Below are 26,947 nucleotides of genomic sequence, written 5' to 3'. Positions count from 1 at the left end.
TGAAGCAGCTTTTTATGGGCATCGAGCGTTTCTGTTGCAAAAATCAAAACGGCGGGAGCGCAGATCGTGGCCTCCGAACTCCTACTCCGCCAAAAATCCTTCCTATTAGGATACCGCTATTTCCTTTTTCGAAAAACGTGTATACTTTTAACATAAGCCTAGTAAGCGGCCAAATATCCTTTTTATTGTGTTCATTAGTTCCAGATGTGTTTAATATTTTATCAGTATCTGTGTAACACCCAGTGGAAAGAGCCTTTTTAACAAAACGAATGGAGGGCATTTAAGGAAAACAAAACAAAAACAAATAGGTAAATGATACGCAAAGGGGATAAAATGTGCCTGCTTCATAACTGAAACATCCGGCTCCCTGGCCCTAAAAACGTCTGGTACTGGTGACTCCCGAAGTACAAAGCACACCTCCAAGAGCACCCTAGTCTCCGAAAGCCAGCAGGCCTCCCAGGATCTGGGTGGAAGCCTTGGTTCCCTCAGGCGGGCCTTGGCCTGATTCCTGTGCCCTAGGGGCCTCACACCATCTCTGGTGACTGCCACACCTCCTTCAGCATTTAACCTATTACACAGTAAGCTGTTTGTTTGCTTTCTTATTAAAGGGATAGCCCCTCCCACTCAAAATTGACTTGAAATTTTTAGCTGAGATGGAGGGTCGGGAGAGTTTCTTAAAGGCGCCTCAGGTAAGATACCTGTGAAATCCCTCCAGTGCCTTCCAGATCTAAGCGTTTACTTCCTTATCTCAAACCCGGAGAATTCTTCCATTGTGTTGGGTCCTCCCTCTCCGAGCCTATGTGCTGTCAGTACCCAGCGAGCCTCTTGCTCCCACCTCCAGCTTAACGTAAATCACGTTTCTCTTGCTCTGTTGTAGCAGTATTACAAACGTGGGCTCTCTATTCAATCTGCCTCCATTTTCTTGATTTATAAATTCTCAACAGCAGGGACTCTCACCCTGCATCTCCCGTAACAGATTCCCTGGGAGGAGAGGGCCCAATCGGGCCCATGCTACGACCGGGGCTGTGGGGCTGGCTGTCTGCAGCCTCCACCATACTGTTGAGCACATAGAGGCAGTCGTCTTTTTTTTTTTTCTTCATGCTAATGAAGTGTGTGTGCCAGAGCCCCGAAAAGACTGAGAAATTAATCTGCATTTTGCATTACCCACAACAAAACATTCTCATACTGTTGTATTTGGGATTTATTTTCCTTTTTTATTTTTGTTGCCTACTGCTAGCAATTTCACACACTGGTGGAGACGAGTTTCATTTCATTAAACCTATGTCTTAAGCTCATTATGCAGGCAGAGAATCACGTGGGTCCGGGAGACTAGTTTCCTGTTGCCTCATGAAGATGCTGACTCCTAATCTACCTGGGTAGTGGGCTGAGGGATCAGACACAATCAGGAGGCCCCTGCTTCATAGTGGAGGGCTGGATTCTGCAGTGTTCAGTATGAATCATACATCTCTTAAAATTAAAGGTGTCGATTCTGATGATACCTCACCCGTTTTCAAATGCTGGGATAACTAGGAATGATAGAATGGAGTAAAATAGCCACGACAAAATTTCTGTCACTATGGGTTTTGGGGTGTTTTGTTTTGTTTTGTCTGTAAATACTGGTTCAGAGCATGTATCTAAAAAAGAAAGTAAAGGGTAAAGCCAGGATGCACAGCGGTATCACTCTAACCATAACAATACTGTATGTGCCTATCGAGGCATAAACTGAACGAATGCAGGGAGCACCACCACCAATCTCACTGAATGACGTAGGTTTCACCAAGATTAGATTCTGATTGTTTGAGGATTACAATTATTTCTCTTTGATAACTGTGTACCAAAATTATGTTTTCATCCATTGCGCACTGCCCAGGTGATTTTTTAAGTATTTTTAAAATTTCAATTTACATAACTTTTATTAATTTTTTTTTGGATAAGGAAGGGTAGTAGATAAAACAATTAAAAACATATCTTACATTTGGATGAAAATCTGAGAGGTGCAATGGGTATGAGTTCAGGGAGAAAAAAAGGATCATCTAGACCATCTCAGTGTTAACGAAGAATTTGATCGTGTGTTGTATGAATTGATTATGGTATCGAATTGCTATTTCAATAGATACCTTGAAAAGATTGATGTGATCACCTATATCTCAATCAAAAAAATTTTGAAAATGTGTAACAGCTCAAGAACTTTACAAATATTCCAACGTTTCTTGGAAAATTTTTGTTGGTAACGTCCTGTGTTGGGATTTGCATCCTTGTTAACTATTAGAACTAAGGATAAAAGTATTTTAGATGTCAACTGAAAAACGTGTGAGATTTTAAATCCCTTTAGATTGGACCCACGCAGAAGGAATGGGTGGGTGGGCTTCCAGCCGCTGGGGCGGAGGACGCCCGGGTGGCGACGTTCCCTCCAGACCCTCCCGCCCAGCCCGATACCCGACCGGCCTCCTCCCGAGAGACGATTTGCAGAAACACGACTGTTCTCTTTCATTGTGTATCAATGCCACCACCTTCCAATACATCTAAGACTCGAACACGCTCAAGGCAGCGATTAAAAATCCCTTGTTTACAAATAAGAAGAGCAAAGTGAAGGAAAAGGCAAAGCGATGTCTTTTCCCAAGTGAAGACTCTTCGTGCCACAGCGCTTTCTCGGACCAAGAGAACACTTTCCAAATTAAATGTCATAAATTCAAAGAAAGGGGGGAATTCTACGTCACTGACGCTTCACAGAATATAATAACAAAGTCGCTGAAAGGGGAAGGAGCCAATTTGTTCAGAAAAGGAGGCATTACAGAGAAAGGGAATTGTTGTCCTGAGCCATGCCCGCAGCAGGAAGTGGCTTATCACATCTGGCTCCCGCGCACAGGACGCTGCCGTCTCCCTCTCGGTTCCAATGCCGCTGCAAGATCCAGCCACGCAAATATCCTCCCGGAAATGTCCCCTGCTTGAGAATAAAGATGTCCGGTCCAGGCAGGGATGCAGCTCCAGGCGCCACCGCCCGGGCTGCGCAACAACCAAGCCCTCAGCTCCGGAGTCCATTCAGCAGGGACACCGGGGAAGGAAGGCTCGCATGAGGTCCTTACGGAAGCAATGACCCGCGCCCTTCACCCACAGGGGCACGCCACGCGCGGACCGTGCGCCGCCTGGGAGTCCACGCGCGCAAACGCCGGGGATACGCTCTGCAGCCACCAGAAGACGCAGAGCTCGAGGGTCCTACTTCGACTAACGATGCATTGATAGCCCCCAAGGGGAGGGTGGACACGGGATCCTTGGTCGCACTGGCCGCGGCCACCATCCCAGACCTCCGTAAAGAACACTTACACATTCTTCCTCTCTGCTCACGTACGCACAGGCGCGCGCACACACACAAACCCGATAACCAGGAAACGGACGCACACAACGGAATTGGTTCACATGACAACCCTTCACCGTGTTCGAAACCCTTTTTCGATTGTGTGGGTGGCTCTGAAAAGAGCCTTTGGGTTCCGGGGCGCCGGGCGCGCCTCACTTGGAGCTGGTGTACTTGGTGACGGCCTTGGTGCCCTCCGACACGGCGTGCTTCGCCAGCTCCCCGGGCAGCAGCAGGCGCACGGCCGTCTGCACCTCGCGGGACGTGATGGTCGAGCGCTTGTTGTAATGCGCCAGGCGCGACGCCTCGCTGGCGATGCGCTCGAAGATGTCGTTGACGAACGAGTTCATGATGCCCATGGCCTTGGACGAGATGCCGGTGTCGGGGTGCACCTGCTTCAGCACCTTGTACACGTAGATGGAGTAACTCTCCTTGCGGCTGCGCTTGCGCTTCTTGCCGTCCTTTTTCTGCGCCTTGGTGACGGCCTTCTTGGAGCCCTTCTTGGGCGCGGGCGCCGACTTGGACGGATCAGGCATGATGGCAGACCTCTCCAAACAAAAGGAGCCCACGTCCTGAGGAACTGTATTTATACGTCCTGTATGCAAATGAAGGATCCAGAGTTCCTCGTTTCTGATAGGCTCAAGTGCCGCGCAACGTCACTACCTGAAAAGGCGCATGCAAATTAGGGGAATGGAGGCCTCCTTTTCTGATTGGCCACCATTGCTATCCAATCGGGCGAGGCCGGCTTGACTACCTCCGAACCATATATAAGGGCTCACAGAGGCCAGTACCTTCGTTACTTTGCCGGGGTTTTTCGGCTTTTTCTTTCCCCGACACCCGTCTTGGAAATGTCCGGCCGAGGCAAGCAGGGCGGCAAGGCGCGCGCCAAGGCCAAGTCGCGCTCGTCGCGGGCCGGCCTTCAATTCCCCGTGGGTCGCGTGCACCGCCTGCTCCGTAAAGGCAACTACTCGGAGCGTGTCGGGGCCGGCGCCCCCGTGTACCTGGCGGCCGTGCTCGAGTATCTGACGGCCGAGATCCTGGAGCTGGCGGGCAACGCGGCGCGCGACAACAAGAAGACGCGCATCATCCCGCGCCACCTGCAGCTGGCCATCCGCAACGACGAGGAGCTCAACAAGCTGCTGGGCCGCGTGACCATCGCGCAGGGCGGCGTCCTGCCCAACATCCAGGCCGTGCTGCTGCCCAAGAAGACTGAGAGCCACCACAAGGCCAAGGGCAAGTGAGGCTGCGGAGGCGGGCTGGCAGCGGCCGTGCGCCCCGGGCGCCCCGTGACACCAAAGGCTCTTTTCAGAGCCACCCACAGTCTCGAGAAAAGAGCCGCACTGAGCACGCATCCTTTCCTTGTTTTAGGACTGCGTTCTCGCGGGCGCACGGGGAGCCGGGCCCGAGGCACGATCCGGGCGAGCCTACGCGCGCGGTGGGCTCCCGCGTCCGTTTGCCGCAGGAAATGCCAGCGGACACGTGTCTGCCGTCTGCCTTTGAATCTCATCCCCACGCCTCGGGCTCGGTCCGGGTCATCGTGAGGGTATCTGTTCCTGCGGCTAACCGCTGCCTTCGGCTGCGCAGAGTGTCATGCGGTCACATCTAGACGCCAAGTGCAGGCTGTTCTTTTCCCGGGCCTGGATACCCGGGCAGTTTCACCTGGTTTTGAAAATACGTACTGTGTAGGGAGAATCTGCTTTTTGAGGTTCTGCTACGTAAACCTTATGATTTACCTGTAAAAATGGAAGGGTGCTTGACTGATTGGATGTTGCAAAGTTCTGGAAACCGGTGCTTTGGAGTTATGAGCTAATGTGGAGATTAAGATCTTGGAAAGGGTTTTTGCTCTAGAGGCGTTTGCAACATTTAAAAGAAAGTCGTTTTTAAGGGGAGGGTAAACTTTATGACGATTTAAGAGAATTTAAATTACTCAATTTGGGTTGGCCAAACATGAATCCGAGTCCCTTAACCTGATAGCTAAAATTAGGGACTAGAATAATTTGTCTATTGAGTTTGGTCAGGAAAACTAGGTTTGTGAATTTAGTTGCGGGTACAGCGAACATTGTTAGGATCAGATTATGTAATACATATGTGGCTATTTCAGAAGAGGGCTGTTCATGAGCTGCATATTGTGTAATAAACGGGAGTTGGACAATCCCAGGGGTCCTGGCAACGTGATGAGAATGTACATAGCACCCACCTCATGGGGGAGGAGGGATTAAGAGGTTGATTCATAATAATTCCTTTAAAACAATGTCTGGCACAGAGAGAGCCTGATAACTGTTGTTGTTCCTATTGTCATTATCTTTATTGTTTTCGTTACTTTTTTATAGCAATAAAGACAGGCAGGTAAGACAATTCAGGATTATTACATAATTTGTACTTACTAAAATTAGGTCTACTCAAACCAGGGCTGCCTGGACACCATCTGGTGCTAACCACACATCTGCTGGTCTTAGGAAAATATCCTAGTGCTGTGTAAGGGAGACACCAGGGATGTACGAGTCTGCTCTGTCTACGTGCATCTGAGCACAGGACTCCCCTGCAGTGGAGGGACGCAGCAGAGCAGGTGGCTGAGCGGGCCCCATTTCTGTGATGCAGGCTGCATGGACTGTCCAAGAGACTATAGAGCTTTCTGGAGATGGAGCTGGCCATTCTGTTTCCAGTGACGGTCTTCAATTCTAGCTGAAATTTGTGTTTATGCGTTGATACCGGTGTTGGTCATTGTATGTCGTCAAACCCTTCAGTGGTATTTAAGAAATGTTTTTCGGGGGCAGGGGGGCTTGGGTATGCCGAGTGTCCCTGTGGAGCTCCCAACTTTTCATTCCTGAAATGGGATGCTAAGAGGGAGGCAGCCCCAAGGTGGCTGAGCTGTCCCCTGTGGAGAGCAAGAAGCAACAAGGGCTGTTCGGTTTTCAATGACACAAAATGAAACACACGGATACAGTTTCTTAGCCGCCCCAGCCACACATCGGACAGCGGGGAAACAGATTAGCTCTATCATCGCCTCAAGTTCCATCGCAGGGCTCTGGTCTAACGTCTGATCGTTTGCGAGGGTTTCCTGGTTCAGAAATGTGATAAAATCCTCAGAGCTGCCCACCTCTGCAAGCCAAAGCCCATCAGACCCTCGCTCCAGTAAGAAAGCCCCAGGTGGCCCAGCAGGCCCACTCCCAATGACTCGGTGACTCGCACATTCCCAGCAGCACAAGATTGCTCACATCCCAAAGCTGGAAACAGCCCAAAAGTCCCCGCAATGTATGCGCAAACTAACTGTGCTCTGTGCGCTTAGTAGAATGTCATTCAGCCAAGGACAGCCGCACCGGCAAGCGCTACCACGTGGCGGAACCTCGAACACATATCCGGGAGGCCAGACAACAAGGCCACGCAGGGTACGGTCCCATTGATAAGAAATGGCCAGAAGAGAGAGATCCGTAGAGGCGGGAAGCAGATCAGTGCTTGCCAGGGGCTAGGGAAGGAGGTTGGATGGCGCAACACACCACCAGCCTCTGCGGAGGCCGGAGCTTCGAGGCCAGTTCCCGGCTCCCTGTGGCAAGTGCCATGGGATTATCTCTGTCGTGCTGCCCACGCCCCTGTGGGGTGAGTAGTTTATTCAGAAAGGTGAGCCAGGGAGATACAAAGTCCCACAGGAAGAATGCGAAAACATCCACACCCACTGCCAGGAAGGTGCTTCCAACTTCCGGAATTCTCCGCTCACTTTGGCCAGGTCCCATAACTCACCCTTTTCTGGGCATGGGTCTTTTGCTGCTTTTCTGGGCATGGGTCTGCTTTTTGGGCTGCTTTTCTGGGCATGGGTCTGTCCCCAGCCTGCCCCACATCTGGTCTCTCCTCCTTGCTCTGTTCATTTCCAGCACGTTCAAGAATCTCCCAAGGGGGGGTGCCTGGGACGCTGGGTGGCTCAGTCGGTTAAGGGCCTGCCTTGGGCTCAGATCATGATCTCAGGGTCCTGGGATTGAGCCCCATATTGCGGGGCTTCCTGCTCAGCGGGGAGTCTCCTCCCTCTCCCCAATTTTGCCCCTCCCCCCCGCTCGTGATCTCACTCTAATGGTTAAATAAAAGCTTTAAAAAATGAAAAATAAAACTTTAAAAAAATCTTTCAAGTGAATAAGCATAAAAGGACCCCCTCGTTTTCTGTGTTTGCTTAGACCCTGATTTAGAGTGTTAGGGGACACGCCTTGAGGAGGACTCGGTCACGCAGCCTGAGAGCTGTCAGGTCTAGGCTGAGCGGAGCTGTTCCCTCGCATGGAGGTCCTGGACCTGGTCCTCAGAATCGACCTCATGCTCCCAGGAAGGTCTGTTTCTGTGCACTGCTCACCAGGCCTCACCGAAGCTTTGCTTTCCTCCCGCACCTGCCCAGCAAAAGTTTTAAAATTGCATCATCCCCTCGGCCCACGCCCCTCCACGTGGGTGGCCAGGTCCCAGGCAGCTCTCTGGGGCGACCACATCCTGGTGCCTCCTTCCTCCCCCTGGGACCGTGGAGCCTGTGACCACCTGTCCTGCCAACCCTGCCCTCGGGCCTCCAGGACACCTTTCCTTACCCAGTGCCCGTCTGCGGCTCGCCCCAGCCCTGGGGCAGCCCTACTTGGGTGCCATCTTGCCAGTTTTCTCCGGCGGGATGATGGAGCAGCCCAAAACGTCCCAGCCGCTGGAGGGGCAGGGCGCTCCTCATGGCTGGGTGCCTTGTGTCCTCATGTATAGTCTCACTCCTTGGAGTGACGCCGTCCCCCAAGGACAGAGTCCCCGGGACCCCTGAGGCCCAGCCTGCACCCTGCGTCGAAGGCACACCCCCATGGCCGCCCCTCCTCAGTGTCCCCCCAGCCAGGTACGCCCACCTGGAGACCATCCGCACATGCAGAAAGTCGGGAGGCAGATCCTCTCCGTGGAGACACCCTAGTCCTGGATCCCATATGTAGTGCTCTCCCCCCAAACACCCCATTCTAATGGCCAGAACTTGTGACTGTGATCCTATTTGGGGACGGGGTTTTCCAGGTGCAATTTAAAGATCCTGAGATGAGAAGGTCATCCTGGATCAGGCACTAGACTAGAACATGCCAAGAACTCACAACACTCCACAGTGAAGAAGCACTCTTGGCTTTCGGCAGGCCAGGCCTCCCTTCTGCCGTTCATCCGCTCCGTGCACCCTCATTCCCTCCACCTGGATGCAGCCTCCTGGAGGCAGCACTTGTTCTATTGTCTTAGAAGATTCTATTCTGCTGGAGAAGACAAGAAAAAAAAAAAGTGTGCGGGGGGGAGGGGGGAGGAGAATGGATGAATTTCCTAAGATGGAAGCATAGATAAAAGTGAGGCGAGAGAGTGGGGCTTAAAGATACGAGAGAAGCAAGACACAGGGTAGTTAAATGTGAGGCTTCTGGGCACTAAGTATTTGTGAGTGTTAAGTATACCGGAGGAGCTAAATATTCAGGATTATTAAGTATGCAGTAGACACTAAGCAATCACCTTTGAGGCCCTGAGTTTCCGTTAGGCCTTAGCCACCTCTGGGACTCTCCATAGGTGAGCCATCCCGGAGTGGCAGGGACCCCACACCTGTGTGCATGGGCCCAGCACCCCCGGTGACCCCACCATCAGCGGGAAAATGACCGGACACGTGACAGGTGTGCCCGGGACGGGGAGGGGCACGGGGGTGTGTGCCCGGGGCGGGGAGGGGCACGGGGCGGGTGTGCCCGGGACCGGGAGGGGCACGGGGCGGGTGTGCCCGGGACCGGGAGGGGCTCGGGGCGGGTGTGCCCGGGGAGGGGAGGGGCACGGGGGTGTGTGCCCGGGGAGGGGAGGGGCACGGGGCGGGTGTGCCCGGGACCGGGAGGGGCACGGGGCGGGTGTGCCCGGGGAGGGGAGGGGCACGGGGGTGTGTGCCCGGGGAGGGGAGGGGCACGGGGCGGGTGTGCCCGGGACCGGGAGGGCCACGGGGCGGGTGTGCCCGGGGAGGGGAGGGGCACGGGGCGGGTGTGCCCGGGGAGGGGAGGGGCACGGGGGTGTGTGCCCGGGGAGGGGAGGGGCACGGGGCGGGTGTGCCCGGGACCGGGAGGGGCACGGGGCGGGTGTGCCCGGGACCGGGAGGGGCACGGGGGTGTGTGCCCGGGGAGGGGAGGGACACGGGGCGAGTGTGCCCGGGGAGGGGAGGGGCACGGGGCGAGTGTGCCCGGGACCGGGAGGGGCACGGGGCGAGTGTGCCCGGGGAGGGGAGGGGCACGGGGGTGTGTGCCCGGGGAGGGGAGGGGCACGGGGCGAGTGTGCCCGGGACCGGGAGGGGCACGGGGCGAGTGTGCCCGGGGAGGGGAGGGGCACGGGGGTGTGTGCCCGGGGCGGGGAGGGGCACGGCGGTGTGTGCCCGGGGCGGGGAGGGGCACGGGGCGGGTGTGCCCGGGGAGGGGAGGGGCACGGGGCGGGTGTGCCCGGGGCGGGGAGGGGCACGGGGCGGGTGTGCCCGGGACCGGGAGGGCCACGGGGCGGGTGTGCCGGGACCGGGAGGGCCACGGGGCGGGTGTGCCGGGACCGGGAGGGGCACGAGGTGCGTGTGCCCGGGGCGGGGAGGGGCACGGGGCGGGTGTGCCGGGACCGGGAGGGCCACGGGGCGGGTGTGCCCGGGGAGGGGAGGGGCACGGGGCGGGTGTGCCGGGACCGGGAGGGGCACGAGGTGCGTGTGCCCGGGGCGGGGAGGGGCACGGGGCGGGTGTGCCCGGGGAGGGGAGGGGCACGGGGCGAGTGTGCCCGGGGCGGGGAGGGGCACGGGGCGAGTGTGCCGGGACCGGGAGGGGCAGTGCTCCTCCCCACTGACACCATCTCCTCCACCTTGCTTCTGCTGGGAGCGTTCAATGGATTTAATAACCCACCTGGTTTGAGAGCTCAGATGGGCCCGCGAGCCCTTCGGTGCCAAGACCGGTAGCGACTTCGGAGAGCCCATTGGCCTCCAGTGTCCGCTGCACCCGGTAGCTGGAAGCAACCTCCGGGCAGGTGAGCTGGAACCCCGTGGAACTCCTGTTTCCTCCCCTCACTGCACTGGCTAGTGTGCGGGACTCTCAGAGCTCGCCCACGGCAGGAGAAACCCTGGGCGCCCTGAGTCCCAAGGACACGTGTGCACGTGGAATGGCGCGGCGCGGTGAGCGCCCCTACAGGTGTGCGGGAAGCCGGGTGCACGTCTGCGTGTGTGAAACATGGCCATCTCCCACGCCACGTGCGTGTCTGGCCGGAGGCGCTCTAGCGACCAAAGCCCTTGAAGGCATCACGGCCCGGAAACCGTCCAGGGACAGCACACGTGCCGTGTTAGCCTGGCAACAAGTCACCAAGAAAAGAAAATGAGGGACTCCAGAATGAGCGCCACCTTCCCGCAGGCTCCGAGACTTGACGGAGCTTGCGAAGCTTCAGGGGCGGTCGGGGAGAGCGCGCACGGCTGCTTTTGCTGAAACGGAAAAAGGGACTGGGCTTGATGATGTCTTCTGAAGCCGGGGTCGCCATCTCGGGGCCGCTCCCGCAGGCCGCGGCGCATGCGCTGGGCCTCCCCGGGCGTGTCGCGGACGCGCCGGGCGGGGTGGCGCGCTGGGGGGGGCCTAGCGCCCCGGGCCGGGCGGCTCATCGCCGCGAGGCTCGGTTTTGGGGTCCTAGGTCCGGGAAGGCAGCGCTCGATAGGGAGGCTTGGGGAACCCCTGAGGGTGGCGGAGCTCCGGGGAGCCGCGGTGGGGGTGCCGGGTGGCAGGGAGGCAGGAGTGAGGGCATGCGGGGCGGCGGGAACACAAAAGCGCAAAGGAAGCAGGGATCCCGGGTTGCGGAGGCCCCCGCTCCTGCGGGCTGCGCTCGCGACTCGCTGGGTAAAGCTCCGAGGCCGTTGCGGCCCTTGTTTACGCTCGCGCACGTTTCCCGGTTGGTCATTTCAAAAGCTCTCCGCCTGACCGCGCTGTAGGCGAATTCGCCCCGGTGGCCTTGGGATGCTGAGCGCCATCGTGGGCCCGGTGGCCGCCGCGCCCCAGCCCTGCTTCCTCTGGGCTCCGAATCTCGGACGCTGACCGGGTTCTGCACGCTGCACGTCACTGATTTCTCGCATTCGTTAGATGCAAGCGCTACGTGCGTTCTTCCGGAAAGGGATCGTTCTGTCTGTCCGGTGACGGCTCGCCGAGGCCTTTTCTTCACGGCGCGCACGGATGGAGCTCCGCCAGCACCCCTTAGCGCCCAGCTTTCCCCTCGCCCCTTCCCGGCTGCGTATCTTCCCTCCTCCCTTCTGCTCCGAGCGCATCGGATCTCTGTCCACGCTGTTTCCCTCTTTGCTGCTTCTAGGGATACGCGCACGTCTACATCTGAACGTTTCATATGCTTAAGACCCAAAAGGCCATATAGGTCAGCGCTTTCCTGGTCACCCAGGTCCGTAAAAAGGCAGCGCAATCTTATTTACATCCTTCCGTAGCCTTATGGTTGTAATCTTTGTGTAAACTGCACATTCTAGTTAACCGTGAAGCTGGACTTGCCACTGGCGTCGGATCTAGGGGTGTTGTAGTCTTATGGGACTGAGCCCTGAGCCTGTGGGGTCTGATCCTGTCTCCAGGTAGATAGGGTCACAACCGACATAAACTTCTGGGACATGCAATGTCCTCCAAGGCCGGGAGAATTGCCTAGGGACGTTGACAAACACAGATTGGATTTAGGTTGTTTTTTTTGTTGTTTGTTTTTACTCAAAACAGGAATTCAGCTATTTTGTTTCTGTTTTTTGCACTCAGGGTGTGAATGAAACCACACTGCATGGAGTTTTGCTCTTGATGAAAATTAGTATTGCAGACGTGGTGAAGAGCTGGGTGCACACCTTACCGGCTGTGCGGCGGGGTGGGGGGAGGTAGTCGGTGCTGCTTCTATTATATCTGCTTCTCTTGCTCACTGTTCTCTCCTCATAGTGACATCCGTGACCCTCCTGCGGAGACAGACTGATCTTCAGAGTCCTGGGTCGCTGGTGGTCCTCTACGTTTCCACAGCCGACACTGGGTCAAACTGGTCCTTCGGTGCCACCAGCGATGGTAAGAACGTTCCTTGCTCCCACTTGACTCTCAATGAGCCCTTTCTCTTTGGCAGAGTCGGCTGCGATACGGGTGTATTTTTTCCATCAGAGTCACTCCATGTAGCAATGCAAATTTAAGAAAGGTCACCAGTGTGCAGTTTACTTAGTTCTGCTCCTGAGAGGAGGTGGGTTTGCCCTGCACTAAATCTCCCTGTGCTGCTTTGAGTTCAGCAAATGTTCGCCCACCTCAAGCCCCACGCTTCACCCCAGGGGTGAGCTGCCCTGCTCCGCTGACCTTGGGAGTGGCCTTGTGTGGCTGGCTCCAAAAACCGCCGTGGAAGGAACTACTCTCTTCCTCATCCCAGAACCTTGTGACTACTACCCTGTGTGGGAAATGGGAGGAAAGCAAGGATTTTGGGAGGAGGAGCTTCTCCTGGATTACCCTGGGCCTAAATGCAATCCTGTGTCTCTTGATAGAAGAGTGGCAGAGGCACTGTGGACACAGTGGGGGAAAGGTGAACAGGGATCCAGAGACTGGAGTAATGTAGCCACAAGCCGAGGCACATCTGGAGCCCCCAGGAGCTGGAAGAGGCAGGAAGGATTGGCTCCTAGAGCCTCTGGGGGGAGCATGGCCCCGTGACACCTTGATCTGGGACTTGTGGCCTCCAGCCTGGGGGGGGGGGCATTAACGCCTGTTGTAAACCCCACAGTTTGTGGTAGTTTGCTAGGGCAGCTCTGGGAAGCTAACACACCGGAAAAGACCTGGGCCTATTTACAACTAGAGGTGAAAGACAAAGGAGAGTAGTAACTCCAAGTTTTCTCAGCGGGGAATCTCCAGAGAAGCAGAAACAATACGACAGACAGAGAGACAGATGTGTTTTAAGGAATTGGCTCCCGTGATTGGGGGGCTGGCAGGTCTGAAATCTGCAGGGCAGTTTGGGGACCCAGGAAGGAGCTCATAGTGCAGGACAATCACAAAGTTACAGACTTTGTCTTATGTTTTTAATGTGCAAGGCTGTATGCCTTTAATGTGGGAACCAGGGAGGTTTTTTTTGTCTTTCTTATCTTTATGGTTAGAATATTCCTTCTTGGTTATTATTATTAATATTTTTTTTATGAAGCACACATATGGAAATAGAGCCCATGCTCTGAGGTTTTACCAAATCATTGTCACCTTGGTAAATGTTACAGTATAGCTTTCCTGGGAGCCCAGGACCTGGGCCCACGCAGGTTAGAAATTGAAAAATCTTCCTCTATTTATGCTTATAAGCTCTGTGTAGCATACTGTTGAGAAGGTTTGTTACTGATAAACACCTGGAAGACAGGATCTGCCATTTCTTGAGGAGTGACATTCATTGTATCCCTGATTTATTAAACAATCTTTCAGTCACCTGGAGTGGCCTAGGAACTCAGGAAAATATTTATGTATGAAGTGTTATGATATTTTGGATTTTATTTTTCAAAATAACCTGAGCAAGAGAAAGATAATGAGTCAAACTTGGTCTTTGGCTGATAATTGCTGAAATCTAGTCCATTTTACTATTTGTCTATCTTTGTACGTGTTTGAAATTTCCCAGGTTTTAAAGGGAAAACCCTAGTTATTTAACAAATTAGTTGACCCTTGAACAACACAGGTTTGAACTGTACAGGTCCATTTATACACAGATTTTTTTTATTTATATATAAACACATTACAATACTGCAAATGTATTTTCTCTTCCTTCTGATTTTCTTTTTTTTTTTAAGATTTTATTTATTTGCGAGAGAGAGAATGAGAGACAGAGAGCATGAGAAAGAGGAGGATCAGAGGGAGAAGCAGACTCCCTGCTGAGCAGGGAGCCCGACGTGGGACTCGATCCCGGGACTCCAGCATCATGACCTGAGCCGAAGGCAGTCGCCTAACCAACTGAGCCACCCAGGAGCCCTCTTCCTTCTGATTTTCTTAATAATATCTTATTTTCTCTAGTTTACTTTATTGAAAGAATCCTGTATATGATATATATCACATACAAAATACATGTTAATCAACTGTTGATGTTATCAGTAAGGCTTCCTGTCAATGGTGGGCTATTGGTAGTTAAGTCTTGGGGGGAATCAAGAGTTGTACATGGATTTTCAAGGGCTCAGGGGATCGGGCACCTAACCCCTGCATCGTTCCAAGGTCAACTGTGTTTTCGTTCTTCTTGAGTGTGAGCCACAAAGACTTTGAGGTCGCCTGATTTAGCATGACCCTGATGGTATGGACATCACCGAATCCATGGCCATATATGTGGGTAGCATACATCCCGGGAGGGTGACACTTGGCTCTCTTTCCACACTTGCCGCTGAGAGCAGACGCATTCTGCTGTGAACACATTTGGGTTTGTGGCTGCTGTTGTTGTTGTCTTTTATTTGACAGAGAGAGAGCACAAGTTGACAGAGCGGTAGACAGAAGGAGAGGGAGAAGCAGGCTCCCCTCTGAGCAGAGAGCCTGATGCGGGGCTCCATCCCAGGACCCTGGGATCATGACCTGAGCGGAAGGCAGACGCTTCACCTTCTGAATAAATCCTAAATATTCATTCATTCAGGCAGGCAGATATCCCCACCTGGAAAAACTCAGACATAGCACGCCTTCTGTGTTAGTGTCGTCCGACACATCCCCGTTTCATCAGGTCATTTTTCCACCACCAAGCAAACACACCTTCCAGCTTTGCTATATCCCGTTTGGTTGAGCCATCTGTGGATGTTCGAGCGAGGACGTGAACCCGGCTTACTCGTATGGGTGCACCTCCGGAGGAACGAGCTTCGTTTTTACCACATAACCTCACTGGTTTGCAATATAGACGACTACAGAGGTCCTAAAGGAAAGTCTAGAGATGTCTCTGGTAGACAGACTGCACCCCCCTGCCCCTGGCGGGACTTGCGGCTGCCATTACCGCTACAGATCTGAAGAGAGGGAGATCATCCTAGATCTCCCAATGTAATCACAGGCGGTTTAACAGCAGAGAGCTTTAATCCGCTGGAGCAGGAAAGGCGCGGCGCAGACTCAGACACACTGGAAGCCGGAGGGGGGATGGGACGGGCCCCCGCTGGAGGGGACCACCTGGCTGGCAGAGAAGGAATTCGGGCCGGGTCAGGGGGAAAAGACAGCCCCCAGTGGATCTGCTAGCAGCCGCGAGGGACTGCGGCAGCCTCGGTGAGCCCCCCGGGGCGGGGCGGGGTGGGGGGGATTATGCAGAGCCCTCGGGCAGGAAAGCAGCCTCGACGACACCTTCAGCTGAGCCCCCGAACCTCTACAGGGGGCCCAGCTGAGCCAGGACCTGCGACCTGCAGAACCGCAGAATAAATGCGCTTTGCTTCAATCTGCTGTCTTGGAGGTAATTTGTTACGGCCTCAAGAGGAAACCGATTATGAAGTCTGTTTTTTTTTTTTTTTTTTTAAAGATTTTATTTATTTCTTAGAGAGAGAAAGACAGAAAGCACGAGAGGGAAGAGGGTCAGAGGGAGAAGCAGGCTCCCTGCTGAGCAGGAAGCCCGATGTGGGACTCGATCCCGGGACTCCAGGATCATGACCTGAGCCGAAGGCAGTCGCTTAACCAACTGAGCCACCCAGGCGCCCTATGAAGTCTGTTTTTAAAGTAGCTGGGAGGGTTTGGGTTAATAGAGAGGGTCTCGGAGTTTACTGGAGAAAGAAGCAGCCCCCTCGCTGCTGCCGAACCTGGAGATCTGGGCGTTTCCGTCCTGAATATCAGGCACACCCCACCGTCAGGCCCTCCCGGGGCAGGGGCGACAGCGCAGCCCCCGGGGATGGTGAACGGCACCCGCCGTCCTATTTATGTGGCTTACATGCAAATGAGGGCTTGGGGACAGGCAGCATGGGATTGGATCAGAGAGCATATTTACATAGCCGGAGGCAGCTCGGCTCTCTGATTGGGTTGAAGAGCTGGGGAAGCGAGCCAATCAGAACGCAGATGCCCCAGAAGCCCTTGAAATAGCGCTCCTGCGGTTTCTCCCGCCACCAGAGCGAAGCTTGGGCTCCCCAAGAGCGCTGGTGATTTTCGTCCCGCGAGGTGAGAGCTATAAATGGGGCATTTGGGGTTGATGGTAAATTCATGGCTCCTCGTTGTGATGAAGACCCAGCATGACATATAACGGTGAAACCCATCACCTTCCGAGTGACAAAGAAATCCGGTTCTTTTTTCTGGAATATCAGAGAATGTAGAGAAAGAGGGTTTGGGGGTGTCTCTGTGGGGTGTTTGTTAGTTTTCTTAGGGAGACGATATATACTTCAACGTACGAGGGTATTTAGGATATTAGGTATTTAGGATTTATTCAGAAGGTGAAGCGTCTGCCTTCGGCTCAGGTCATGATCTCAGGGCCCTGGGATGGAGGCCCACGTCCGTCCGGCTCTGCTCAGCGGGGAGTCTGCCGTTCCCTCTGTGCTCGTAAGTGCTCGCTCTCAAATAATTCAATTAATATTTAAAAAGAGAAAGAGTGTAACGCGCCACAGTTCTGGAAACTAGAAGTCCAACATCAAAGTGTTGGCAGGGTTGGTTCCTTTGGGGCTGTGCGGGCCGTATCTGCTCCAGACCCGAGATCACCACCGGAGCCGAAATCAAGAGTCGGATGCTCCCCCTTCTGAGCCCCCCAGGCGCCTCCCAGGTTTTCCCTTGAGACGAGGAAACCTGTCGAATTAAACTAGGGCTCACTCTAATGACCTCACTTTACCTTGATGACCTGCCTGAAGACTCGGTCTCCAAACACAGTCACCTTCAGAGGGGTCGGATGTCAGTTCTCGCACCTAGGAACCTAGGGAGGGATACACTTCAGCGCGTCGCAGGGGAGGAGCACTACCTATAAGCCAAATAAACCGGTTTTCCGAATCCACATGCTGTGTCGCCGTGTTTCCTGCTGGAAACTGGAGGAAAGCTGCAGGGGTCTCTGGAGAGAGCTGCTGCAGGGCCTGACCCTTACTCTGAAGCTCCGAAAACGCACTCAGAGCTGGTGTACTTGGTGACATCCTTGGTGGCCCCGACCATAGGGACCCTGGCCAGCTCATGTGCCCCTCGAGGGATGAAGTGGCAGAACGGCTCTTGGAAGTCATGCACCCGGTGAGAGCCTGCACTAAATGGGGTGCCATCCGTAAAAGCACTCATCTCTCCTAAAATACTCAAAAATTTGACTGCCTGTAACCTATACAATCTAACCCGGGTTCCCTGACTTCCCCAAGGGGCCCTGGCACCTCCATCCAGTTCACCCGCACCCCCACCTGCGTCGACATCTAGCACGCTCTCAAATCCCGCGGCCCCTGGGTGTAGGAGGCTTTGGTTCCGTTTATCTTCACTTTTGTCTGAAAAGGTGTGTATCAGTTAGGGTGCTCCCCACAAATAGAATTAATAAGATATTTAGATATATCGTTCTTATTAATCCTGTTATTAGTAAGATATCTGTATCACATATATATAATTATGCATATAATGTACTCTGAGTCTGAGGGCCCGGGAATGAGGAGCCTCAAGGAGAGCATGGACGCGCTAACTCCTCAGCCAGACAGAAGGGCTCCTTCCTCCACCCGTTGTTCTGTCCTGGCCCTCAGCGGCCTCGGTGATGCCCACCCACATTGGAGTGAGCCATGGGCTGTACTGAGTCCATCCATTCAGAAGTGAATCTCAGCCAGAAACACCTCACAGACACACTCAGATTCGTGGGTAATCTGGGTGCCCTACACAGCAGTCAAGCCAGTGCACAAAAGTCACCGACACCAGGTGCTGTCTGCGTTTCCTTCTTTTTCTAGGTGCCCCTGTGTTCCCTGAGTTTCCCTATGGTGAGCAGAATTAGGAGCTGTGCGCTCCCACCTCGGGCCCTGTGCAAATGCCAGCCTTCCCCTATGAGGCCCCTGTGAGGGTCACAGCCCAGTGACATGGGCCGTGAAGAGACTGAGACTTAAACAGAGGGGCACGCTCCGCCTGCCCATGGCCTACCACCGCCCCAGCAGCATCCCGCCAGGGGGTCAGAGCGGGGAGGGCCGAGGAGCCACTCCATCAGAGACGGGGTTCTTCGGGAAGCACAAAGACAGCAGGGCACACAAACGAGGACCCTAGGGGTATTAGGAGCTTCTGGGGCCTGGAGCTACCCTACACGCTAAGTGCAGCCCAACCCCCCACACCCGGAGCAGCACAGACCCTCCCCCTCGAAGCTGACTCACTCGAGTTCTCATCACCCAGCATGAACCGCGTGTCTGGCTTCCAACCAGAAATTACCAGACATGCCCACAGGCGAGGAAAACTCCGTCTGAAGAGCTAAACGGCCGTCAGGACCAGACGCAGGCTGACACAGGTGTTGGAATTAGCAGACCGGGGATTTAAAACAGCTGTGATATTATGCTAAGGGCTCCAGGGGATAGAGTAGACAGACGGGTATGTACGCGGAGGGACGGAAGTGCCAAGAGAGACGTGGTCAGAATCACCGAGGCAAAAGCAAAGGCCACCTCCGAAGGGCTCAGCCAGCTGGCCGTGGCCGAGGGGAGAATCGGAGAGCTTGAAGAAAGGCCGGTAGGAACCTCCCAAACTGAAATGCAGAAAGAAAACGGAGTAATATTATTTTATTTTAAAAACCCAGAGTAGCCAAGGACTATGTGACAATCACCAAAGGAGTAATATGTGCAATTTGGGGGCGCCTGGGTGGCTCGGTGGGTGAAATTTCCTACCCTTGCTTTCGACTCAGGTCATGGTCCCAGTGTCGTGAGATCAAGCCTCACGTTGGGCTCCACACTCAGCCTGCTGTCTGCTTGAGGTTCTGTCTCTCCCTCTGCTCGACGCAGGCCCCCCACCCCCGCTCACACGCTCTCTAAGTAAATAGATAAACATATAAAATATTTTTATGAATAAAAATTCAAGTAAATAAAAAGCACAGTGGACTTAGATTGGTTATAAATGTATGTTTCAAACTCTAGGCCAATAACGTAAAAAGAAGTTTACGTAGAAGTATAACCAATATGCGAAGGAGAGGACAGCAAATGGGGTCCTCACAGTACAGGGATCCCTAAATGTCCTTCATGCCCACAGCCACTTACAAATGACAGTAGGAACAAGTCCTTCCCTGGTAGAACTTTGCATTTACTGCAGTAATAAGATGCACATTTATACACGTACAACTGTATGTATCGTATACACATAATTAATTTGTATACATTTTGACAATTTATTTCAGCACCACCGATTTCCTTTGCAGTTCTAAAAAATGTCATGCAGGGCGCCTGGGTGGCTCAGTTGGTTAAGCGACTGCTTTCGGCTTAGGTCATGATCCCGGAGTCCCGGGATCGAGTCCGACATCAGGCTCCCTGCTCAGCAAGGAGCCTGCTTCTCCCTCTGACTCTCCCCCCTCTCATGTACTCTCTCTCTCTCTCTCATTCTCGCCCTCTCAAATAAATACATCTTTTAAAAAAATAAAAAATAAAAAATGTCATGCATTTAAAAACATTCTGAGACATTTCATGGTATGCATTTTTAAATGTTTTAAAATATTCTGAGCTTCACTGAACTGCCAGAGGAATTCCTGAGGCCAAAAACAGAAAAAGAATTAAATTCTTGCCACCTATTCACCGAAACAGAAAACAAGACTTTCTAAAAAGGAAAAAGTTACAAAGCATTAGCAGGACATGGATTGAACCCCGTGGCAGAGTTCTTTCCTACTGTGGAGGCCAAGGGGAATCACCACAGTGGAGACAACCCCAAGCGGAGCCTCCTATGAAATGGGTCTAAACAGGGAGCACACCTGTTAGGGGAACCCCATCATGGCTGGAGAACCAGGCCCAGTCTGCAGTTTTGGAGGCGCTTTGGTGCCTCACGGGTCCTCCAAATGCTCCATGGTGGGTGACGGTGGGTGCCTGGGGTGCGCCCCAGACTCCTGGCACTGAATGCCGTCACCTCATGGGGTTCTGGGCAACGCGAATTCAACGCTCACTGTGTTCAGGGCCAGAGAATGGGAGGGCAGGACCTGTAGATGCTCAGCAGGAATTTCCCACAAAGGGGGCCGGAGGAACGGGATGTCAGTTGGGGGGTATCGGAAGGGTCCTCCCAGCACCTGGACACCTGAGCGTCCTCTGTAGTTGTCCGCTCTGGGGGAACCTTCATGCACTGTTTATCCACGACCACCTGCCCCTGGAAGGACCCCACTCCACCTGTGGAGTGAGCTCCTGGAAGTCCCGATAGCTCCCATAGGACTCCACAGAAATGATGCACGAGGTCAACCACCTGGGACCTCAAATCCCAAAGGACCTACAACAAAGTGCTTCACACAAGCCCGTATTTCCCGAGTTGCACCTGCAAACACCGTGAGTGGTGAGAGCAAGGAAAGGATGTTCTAGCTCAGGGAGGGATTCCCTCAGACGCAGGAAGGAGGCTGAACAGCTGGAGCGGGGTCACCAAAGGCGATGGTCAAGAGAGAATTCTTGAGACGTCTTTGGTGGACAAAGGTGTTTATCTTAAAGCACAGGGACAAGACCCACGGGCAGAAAGAGCGGCAGGGGTGGCTGATGACTACTTTTCAGTGTGCGGAGGGAGGGTAGAGATAACGTATGTTTCCAAGGAAGTTCTGTAGGCTAAAAGTGAGGTCTACGGAACCCCAGAGGTCTGGCTATTGTCAAGAGAAGGTTGTCTCTAGTCCCAAATAAAACGTCGACATTAGGGCATCCGCGAGTTCCTGGAGAGTTGTAGGTCACACTCTGGCCCGCTCAGGGATTTATCAGGGGGCTACAAGCTGTAAGGGGGTTTCCTCATAGCAGCTTTTCTCTTGCCTTTGTTCTCCTCAGCACAGTGATTGGCACCAAATGTATGCACAGAGCACACACAACCTCATCCATCAAATGCACGTGTCCTAGACAAGCCAGAACCTCGGGGGGAATGTTTGCCTCTGCGGCTGTCCTCAGAGAGATGATCTCTCTCCTCTTGGGGAGTTTTCCTAGGGGATGATTTCCCCCTGGGCCTTGACACCTCTGAGTAGGAACCACGGGAAACTCAGTTCTCGAGATCATTAAAACTGTTAACGGAACCACCTAAAAAGAGGTTTTACGTGTGATAAAGAAATTCTCAGCTTTTCAAGGGTGTGGGCCCTGCTTCTGGGCTCCCAGGGAAGCTATACATTGGCCAAGGTCAAATGACTCAAAGCATGGGCTCTCTTTCCCTATTTCTGACGGTGTCAGACCCACACCATATAGGCCAGGCAACCTTGGGGCGGTCCCTCAGTTCTTCTCCCTGGCGCCTAGCCAATCCGACCCGACTTGGGGACGACGGCAGAGATTCTGTGTGACAATCATGACCAACTAAAAACAGCCCAGATTTAGTAAGGAGAGACTTTTATCTGAAAGGACTAGTACAAGGGAGGAGAGAAGACTCTTGCAACAGGGCAGGAAAAGTCTTTCCTCTACTCATCTTAGGCTTCAGTAGGGGCTCTAAAAAAAAAAAACAAAAACAAAAACAGATTCACAAAAGCATTTAAATTATTTTTCTTAAGATTTTATTTTAGAGAGCGAGCAAGTGTGGGGGTGGGGGAAGGGCAGAGGAAGAGGGAGACTCTCAGGCAGGCCCCATGCTGAGGGTGGAGTCCCAGGTGGGGCTCCATTCCGTGACCCCGAGACCATGACCTGAGCCGAAATCAAGAGTCTGATACTTAGCCAACCGAGCCACCCAGATGCCCCAAGCATTTTAGGTTTTCTTAGAACGCAGAAACCTTCGCGAGGAAATGACCCACAGAAGGGGCAAAACCTACATGCTCTCACACTGGGTTGAACAAAGAGAGGCGATTGTAGGAAAGTGGCTAAGATGCCCCGGGAGCCCTAAGGAAGATCGGAATTCTGTCAACAAGGTCTGTGTGTGCAGAGATCTCTTTGGTCTTCACTTGCCCTCCGGGATGATGAAAATGTTTCTTCTCCGCAGCTGTAGACCTGTCAGCTTTCACATGGGAATCTCAGCTCTGCTTTCGGGAAGAAAACGAGGGCTTTGAGCTCTCCCCTTGCATCTGCTTGCATTTCCAAGTGCCTTTAGCTCAAAATTACCCTGGGGTGGACCTTGCACGTTTTGGGATGGCACATTTGGCCCACCCGTGGGCCGTAAACTTGGGGTCCGCAAGTGCCTCAAGGGTTGGGCAATGCGGGCTCTTCTCTCACAGGAGCCAGTGCTGCAGGGGGACGCCCGGGGCTGGGGGGCCAGGCCCCAGGAGGGGCCAGAGGGCAGCACCTGGGGAAGCACGGCCACTGAACCCAATCTGGGCGCAGCAGCACCTTGTTGGGGTCGTTGGGGTCCAGCTGTGGGCACGGGCAGCGCACTAATCACCCCCGAGGGAAGGATGGGGACGCGGAGGGTCTGTGCCCAGCCCTGTGCTGGGCCTTTCACCGGCGGCTGGGAAAATTCAACACTGTCACCATGGAAAGGCCGAACGCAGAAGGCACACTTCTAGAAGGTTCTTCTCGCCCCCGGAGCGTTCGGGAGCCAGGGGGAGTGCTGAGGGAGAAAGGAGGGAGCCGTGTGGGGAGAGGCGACGCCGGCGGCCACGTGGCCCGACCCTGCCCCGCTGCTGCGAGGGCGGGAACAAGCTCGTCCGACCGCTGCGAGACCCCGACACGACTGGCAGTCACGCCGGCGCCGGGCGCAGATAAGGGGCAGGCGGCCGAGCGGAGCGTGCAGCGGGCCAATCACAGCGCAGCCTGCCATCGCGCCACCCAGCGGCCGGCCAATGGGGAGGCGGCAGCCTCTATAAAAGCAGGCGCTGCCGGGGTGCCAGCTGTAGGCGAGCTGCAGCAGCCACGGGTTCAGTAGTTTAGCTACGCCCCGGCCAAGGCACGCACCGAGCACACTGCGTGCAAGTCGACCGGCGGCAAGGCGCCCCGCAAGCAGTTGGCCACTAAGGTGGCTCGCCAAAGCGCGCGGGCCGCCGGGGGCGTCAAGAAGCCGCACCGCTACCGGCCCGGCACTGTGGTCCTCCGCGAGATCCGGCGCTCCCCGAAGTCCACCGAGCTCCCGATCCGCAAGCTGCCGTTCCAGCGGCTGGTGCGCGAGATCGCGCAGGACTTCAGGACCGACCTGCGCTTCCAGAGCTCGGCCGTGATGGCCCTGCAGGAGGCGTGTGAGGCCTGCCTGGTGGGGCTCTTCGAGGACACCAGCCTGTGCGCCATCCACGCCAAGCGCGTCCCCATCATGCCCAAGGACATCCGGCTGGCGAAGAGCATCCCCTGCCACACTGAAAGAAAAGGATGGGCCGCAGGGACTCTCGCAATCCCCAGAGGAAACAAGAGTCCTGGCCCGGAGCCCCGGACGGGCATCGCGGAGGGGAGGGCACAGCAGGTGTATTCGGCAAGATTCCTGGGGGGGTGGTGCTCCCGCGGGGATGGGGGACGTAAGGAGCTGGGGCTGCACTGTGGCTGGGGTATGGCAGGGAGCATGCTCAGCTTCCTGATCGGAGAGTCCAGAGGAGCCAGGGGACCCTCCTCTTGGCCTCCTCACCGGCCCTTCCTAAGGGGCAGCGTTGGGGAATGACGTAAAAACGGCGTGACCAGCTATCGAGCCGAGAGCAGGACCCGGGCGCTCGGAGGCTTCTCACCACCCTGGGTCCTAAGAGTGTGGGTTCGACTTGCCTCTCCCGCCCCCAGGGGCTGCTCCAAGGACGGAGCCTTCAGACGCCGGGGAGCGGTTAAGACACCTGCGTGGTGTGGTCACTGAGCCCGGTCAAGGCCTCTTCACAAGCTCGTCAGATTTGGCAGGCTGCCGTGGGGGTCTGTTGGCCTTGCTGCCGCCCCAGACAAGCCTGGTGAGTTCCCTCTGCCTCCTACGACTGTCGTCTGCAAGCCCGTCTCTGGGGTGTCTCCTTGCCCTCTGAGTACAGGGCCCAGTTTCAGGCTGTGCCCGTGGCGTTCCCAGGAGGGTTTCAAGTTAGCAGACGACTCCTGATCGCCGGCCAGCCCCACGGTCCATCTCCAACCAACCCACTGAGCCTGTCCTGCGGTCCTTGCGGGAGATGCTCCCCATTTCCCGCGTCTGTGCCCCGGACATAAGCATGTCAGCAGCATCTGGTCCAGAAGACGGTCAGAAAGTCACATCAGACAGTCCAAGTAAGGGGACGGAGGCTCAGTGTGCCCGCTGTCTGTGATGGGCCGAATTGTGGGCACCGCCAAACCCTGCAAAATCCCTGTGCTGCACCCCAACGCCCAGGAACTCAACGAGGCTGTGTTTGGAGATAGGGCCTTTATAAAGTGTTCATAAGAGAAAATGCAGTCCCTATGGTCAGTCCTAATCTCATAGGACCGATGTCCTTACAAGAAGAGGAGATTAGGATGCAGAGACGCACAGAGGGACGCCCACGTGAGGCTATGGAGAGAGGACAGCTGTGATACTGTGGCTTATAATAAATATGTTTGGTCTCAAACCCTTCAGACATTTCTGTGATTCAGGTGATAAGGGTGACTTTTGCTATTTACAGCAAGCCCCTGCCCACCACACCTGAGTGTGTCGATGAGGTGAGTTTGGAAAGCCCCTGACGATGGCAGCTGTGGCCGGGGGACAAGAAAGCATGCACATGCAGGGAGCGTGGTGCACCCTCAGCTCCACGGGGACAAAAGTTCCTGCAGGCGGGACCACTCCAGATCTCGCTGCGGCTGCGGATTCATATCCTCTCGTGCCTTTTGCAACAAGCTGGGAAGCCAGCAAGTGAAATGTCGCTCTGTGAGCCACTCCAGCGAGTTAATGGAACCCGAGGAGGCGGCCATGGGAACCTCGGATCTGTAGCCAGCAGGTCAGAGCACGGGGGACCCCGCACTTGGGACTGGCATCTGCAGTGGGGGGGCAGTGGGCCTGAACCCTGAAGCTGTGGGGTCTGATGCTCTCCCCACATAGATGGTTAGAGCTGAGTCACACTGCAGGCCCCCCACCTCTGTCACAGGCTTGCTTGGTGTGAAAGAAGCACCCCTCCCCCTACAACATTTGGGGATCAGAAGTGAAGCAGAGGATTGAAAGTCTGTGAAACACATGGAAGCATGTTTTTCACAGCAAGCCTGTGTGCATGCCGGGGAGAGAGGCCTCGGGAGGAACCAGCCCCACGCACGCCGGAGCTCAGACTCCCAGCCCCCAGGACAGGGAGACAGTACGTGTGTTGTTGGAGTCGCCAAGGCTGTGGTCTTTGTTACGCACCCTCAGCTGACGGATACATTATCCTTACACTTAAAAGTAGCATTAGAATTAGTTCTTTTTCTCCCTGCCACTTAGACGGGAGTTTCTAGGTGTGGGGGCAAGAGAGACTTCCTTCACTCTCACTCTGGGGGATAAACTGAAAGGCGTGAGCCTCGGAGGGCCGTGGGTCATTGTATTTTTTGTTGCATGAGGCTGGTCCAGGAAGCCAGGAACTGGATTCCAGGCTTTTCCAGCTGTGCACCTGCCCCTGCCTGTCTGACGGGCCCCACCGGGAACTGCCTCCAATGGTCCGGTGACCCTGTCCACAAGAAGAGAGGCAGGTGGGGACTAGAACTACCCCGAGAAAGAGGTCTGACCCATGCCCACCACTGCCCGGGGGGAGAGGGTGCAGACTGGACAGACGGGCAGCTCTCTGCCCTGAAGAGGGTCACCCAGAAAAGGGTAAGAGCACACCCCAAGGCAGGGAAGGCTCCGTGGTCTCAGTTGTCCGCACGGGGATGTGGGAAGGAGCAGAGACCCAAACAGACGCTTCCAGCCGTCACTACAGCGCCTGTGGCTCGGGTCCCAAAGCCTCAGAGTAACTGCGCCCTCGTTAAGTCGCAGGACCAACCTTCCTACGTGTTCTGGAATAACTGGCTTTGCTTGCTGGTGACCCCCATCCCATGGTAGAGGCCGTGACCTGGTCTCCAGCATGAGGACGCATTGCAGAGCAATCACCAAGAGACTGAAGGGGATCAGGATGTGTGATCCCCACAATACACCACTTTGCACACAGGTGATTTTGAGCTGAAGGCAACTGAGAAACAGCAAACACAGGGGGAGCTCTCTGCCCTCCCGCCTATTCTCTCTACAAGCAAAGCAGAAATTCCTATTTGGACAGACAATTTCTGTTTGCAAAGGTGCCCCTCTCCTGTGCCAGGAAGAGGACAGTGACTCTCATCACCAGAGATGGGACTGAGATGAGTCTGCATGAACAAGTCTTTGGTACTTCACAGCTTATCAGCTTTTGTTAAAATGGTATAGAGGCCAATTTGTGTTTTCACTTCTTTTCTGTGAAGTCCCCATACACAGACAATTAAAAACATAAGATAAAATTTGTATGCCTTCTCACCTATTAATCTGGCTGTTGTCTAATTCACAGACCCCGGGTACAGAACATAAGAGGGTAGAAGGAAAGATTTCCCCCTCCCCTACAAGGCCCATGGTGCACATGTAGTGAGTGAGAAATGACCTTTGCTGTGGCTATCTGCTGCATCCGGGATGCAGGACTGTTTGTTTCGGCCATAAAATCCTGACAGATACAGCAGGTTCTCTGGTAACGGTAGATAAAAACAATCACATCAGCAGGAAATGGTGACAGCAACGCAGGTATTGGGGCTATAATCTGGTAGAGAGGGGTCGGGAGAAAGGTGTGGGGTGAACAACAAAAATGAGACCT

The 26,947-nt window shown here is 54.6% G+C and overlaps 3 protein-coding genes and 1 long non-coding RNA gene across 4 annotated transcripts; 3 read left to right on the top strand and 1 right to left on the bottom strand.

Annotated features, from left to right (window-relative positions):
- Positions 1-590: 590 nt before the first annotated feature.
- Positions 591-3,925, bottom strand: LOC113938893 (histone H2B type 3-B). Its single transcript, XM_027624359.2, has one exon. The coding sequence runs from the start codon at positions 3,883-3,885 to the stop codon at positions 3,505-3,507; it is 381 nt and encodes a 126-aa protein (XP_027480160.1). The 5' UTR covers positions 3,886-3,925; the 3' UTR covers positions 591-3,504.
- On the top strand, positions 3,895-4,796 carry LOC113938891 (histone H2A type 3). Its single transcript, XM_027624356.2, has one exon. The coding sequence runs from the start codon at positions 4,198-4,200 to the stop codon at positions 4,588-4,590; it is 393 nt and encodes a 130-aa protein (XP_027480157.1). The 5' UTR covers positions 3,895-4,197; the 3' UTR covers positions 4,591-4,796.
- Positions 4,797-11,737: 6,941 nt separating this feature from the next.
- LOC113938894 lies at positions 11,738-14,162 on the top strand. The gene is made up of 3 exons (XR_004820055.1): positions 11,738-12,012; positions 12,256-12,375; positions 14,103-14,162. It is a non-coding gene; the product is annotated as an uncharacterized LOC113938894 (long non-coding RNA).
- An 8,590-nt stretch (positions 14,163-22,752) lies between these two features.
- LOC113938920 lies at positions 22,753-25,460 on the top strand. The gene is made up of 2 exons (XM_027624400.2): positions 22,753-23,103; positions 23,146-25,460. Exons 1-2 carry the CDS (start codon positions 22,753-22,755, stop codon positions 23,860-23,862), a joined length of 1,068 nt encoding a protein of 355 aa, XP_027480201.2. The 3' UTR covers positions 23,863-25,460.
- The last annotated feature ends 1,487 nt before the right edge of the window (positions 25,461-26,947 follow it).

This window comes from Zalophus californianus, chromosome 5 (genome assembly GCF_009762305.2).
Source record: "Zalophus californianus isolate mZalCal1 chromosome 5, mZalCal1.pri.v2, whole genome shotgun sequence".
NCBI lineage: Eukaryota > Metazoa > Chordata > Mammalia > Carnivora > Otariidae > Zalophus > Zalophus californianus.
The sequence above is the reverse complement of the archived record's forward strand: the minus strand, read 5'-3'. Positions and strand labels throughout refer to the sequence as shown.

What these genes read in the sequence shown, in the direction of transcription:
- LOC113938893 (XM_027624359.2), bottom strand. Translation starts at nt 3,885, where the DNA reads ATGCCTGATCCGTCCAAGTCGGCGCCCGCGCCCAAGAAGGGCTCCAAG.
- LOC113938891 (XM_027624356.2), top strand. Translation starts at nt 4,198, where the DNA reads ATGTCCGGCCGAGGCAAGCAGGGCGGCAAGGCGCGCGCCAAGGCCAAG.
- LOC113938920 (XM_027624400.2), top strand. Translation starts at nt 22,753, where the DNA reads ATGGAAAGGCCGAACGCAGAAGGCACACTTCTAGAAGGTTCTTCTCGC. An exon ending in TAAAAGCAGGCGCTGCCGGG is followed by an intron (nt 23,104 to 23,145) that starts GTGCCAGCTGTA and finishes CGGGTTCAGTAG; the next exon opens with TTTAGCTACGCCCCGGCCAA.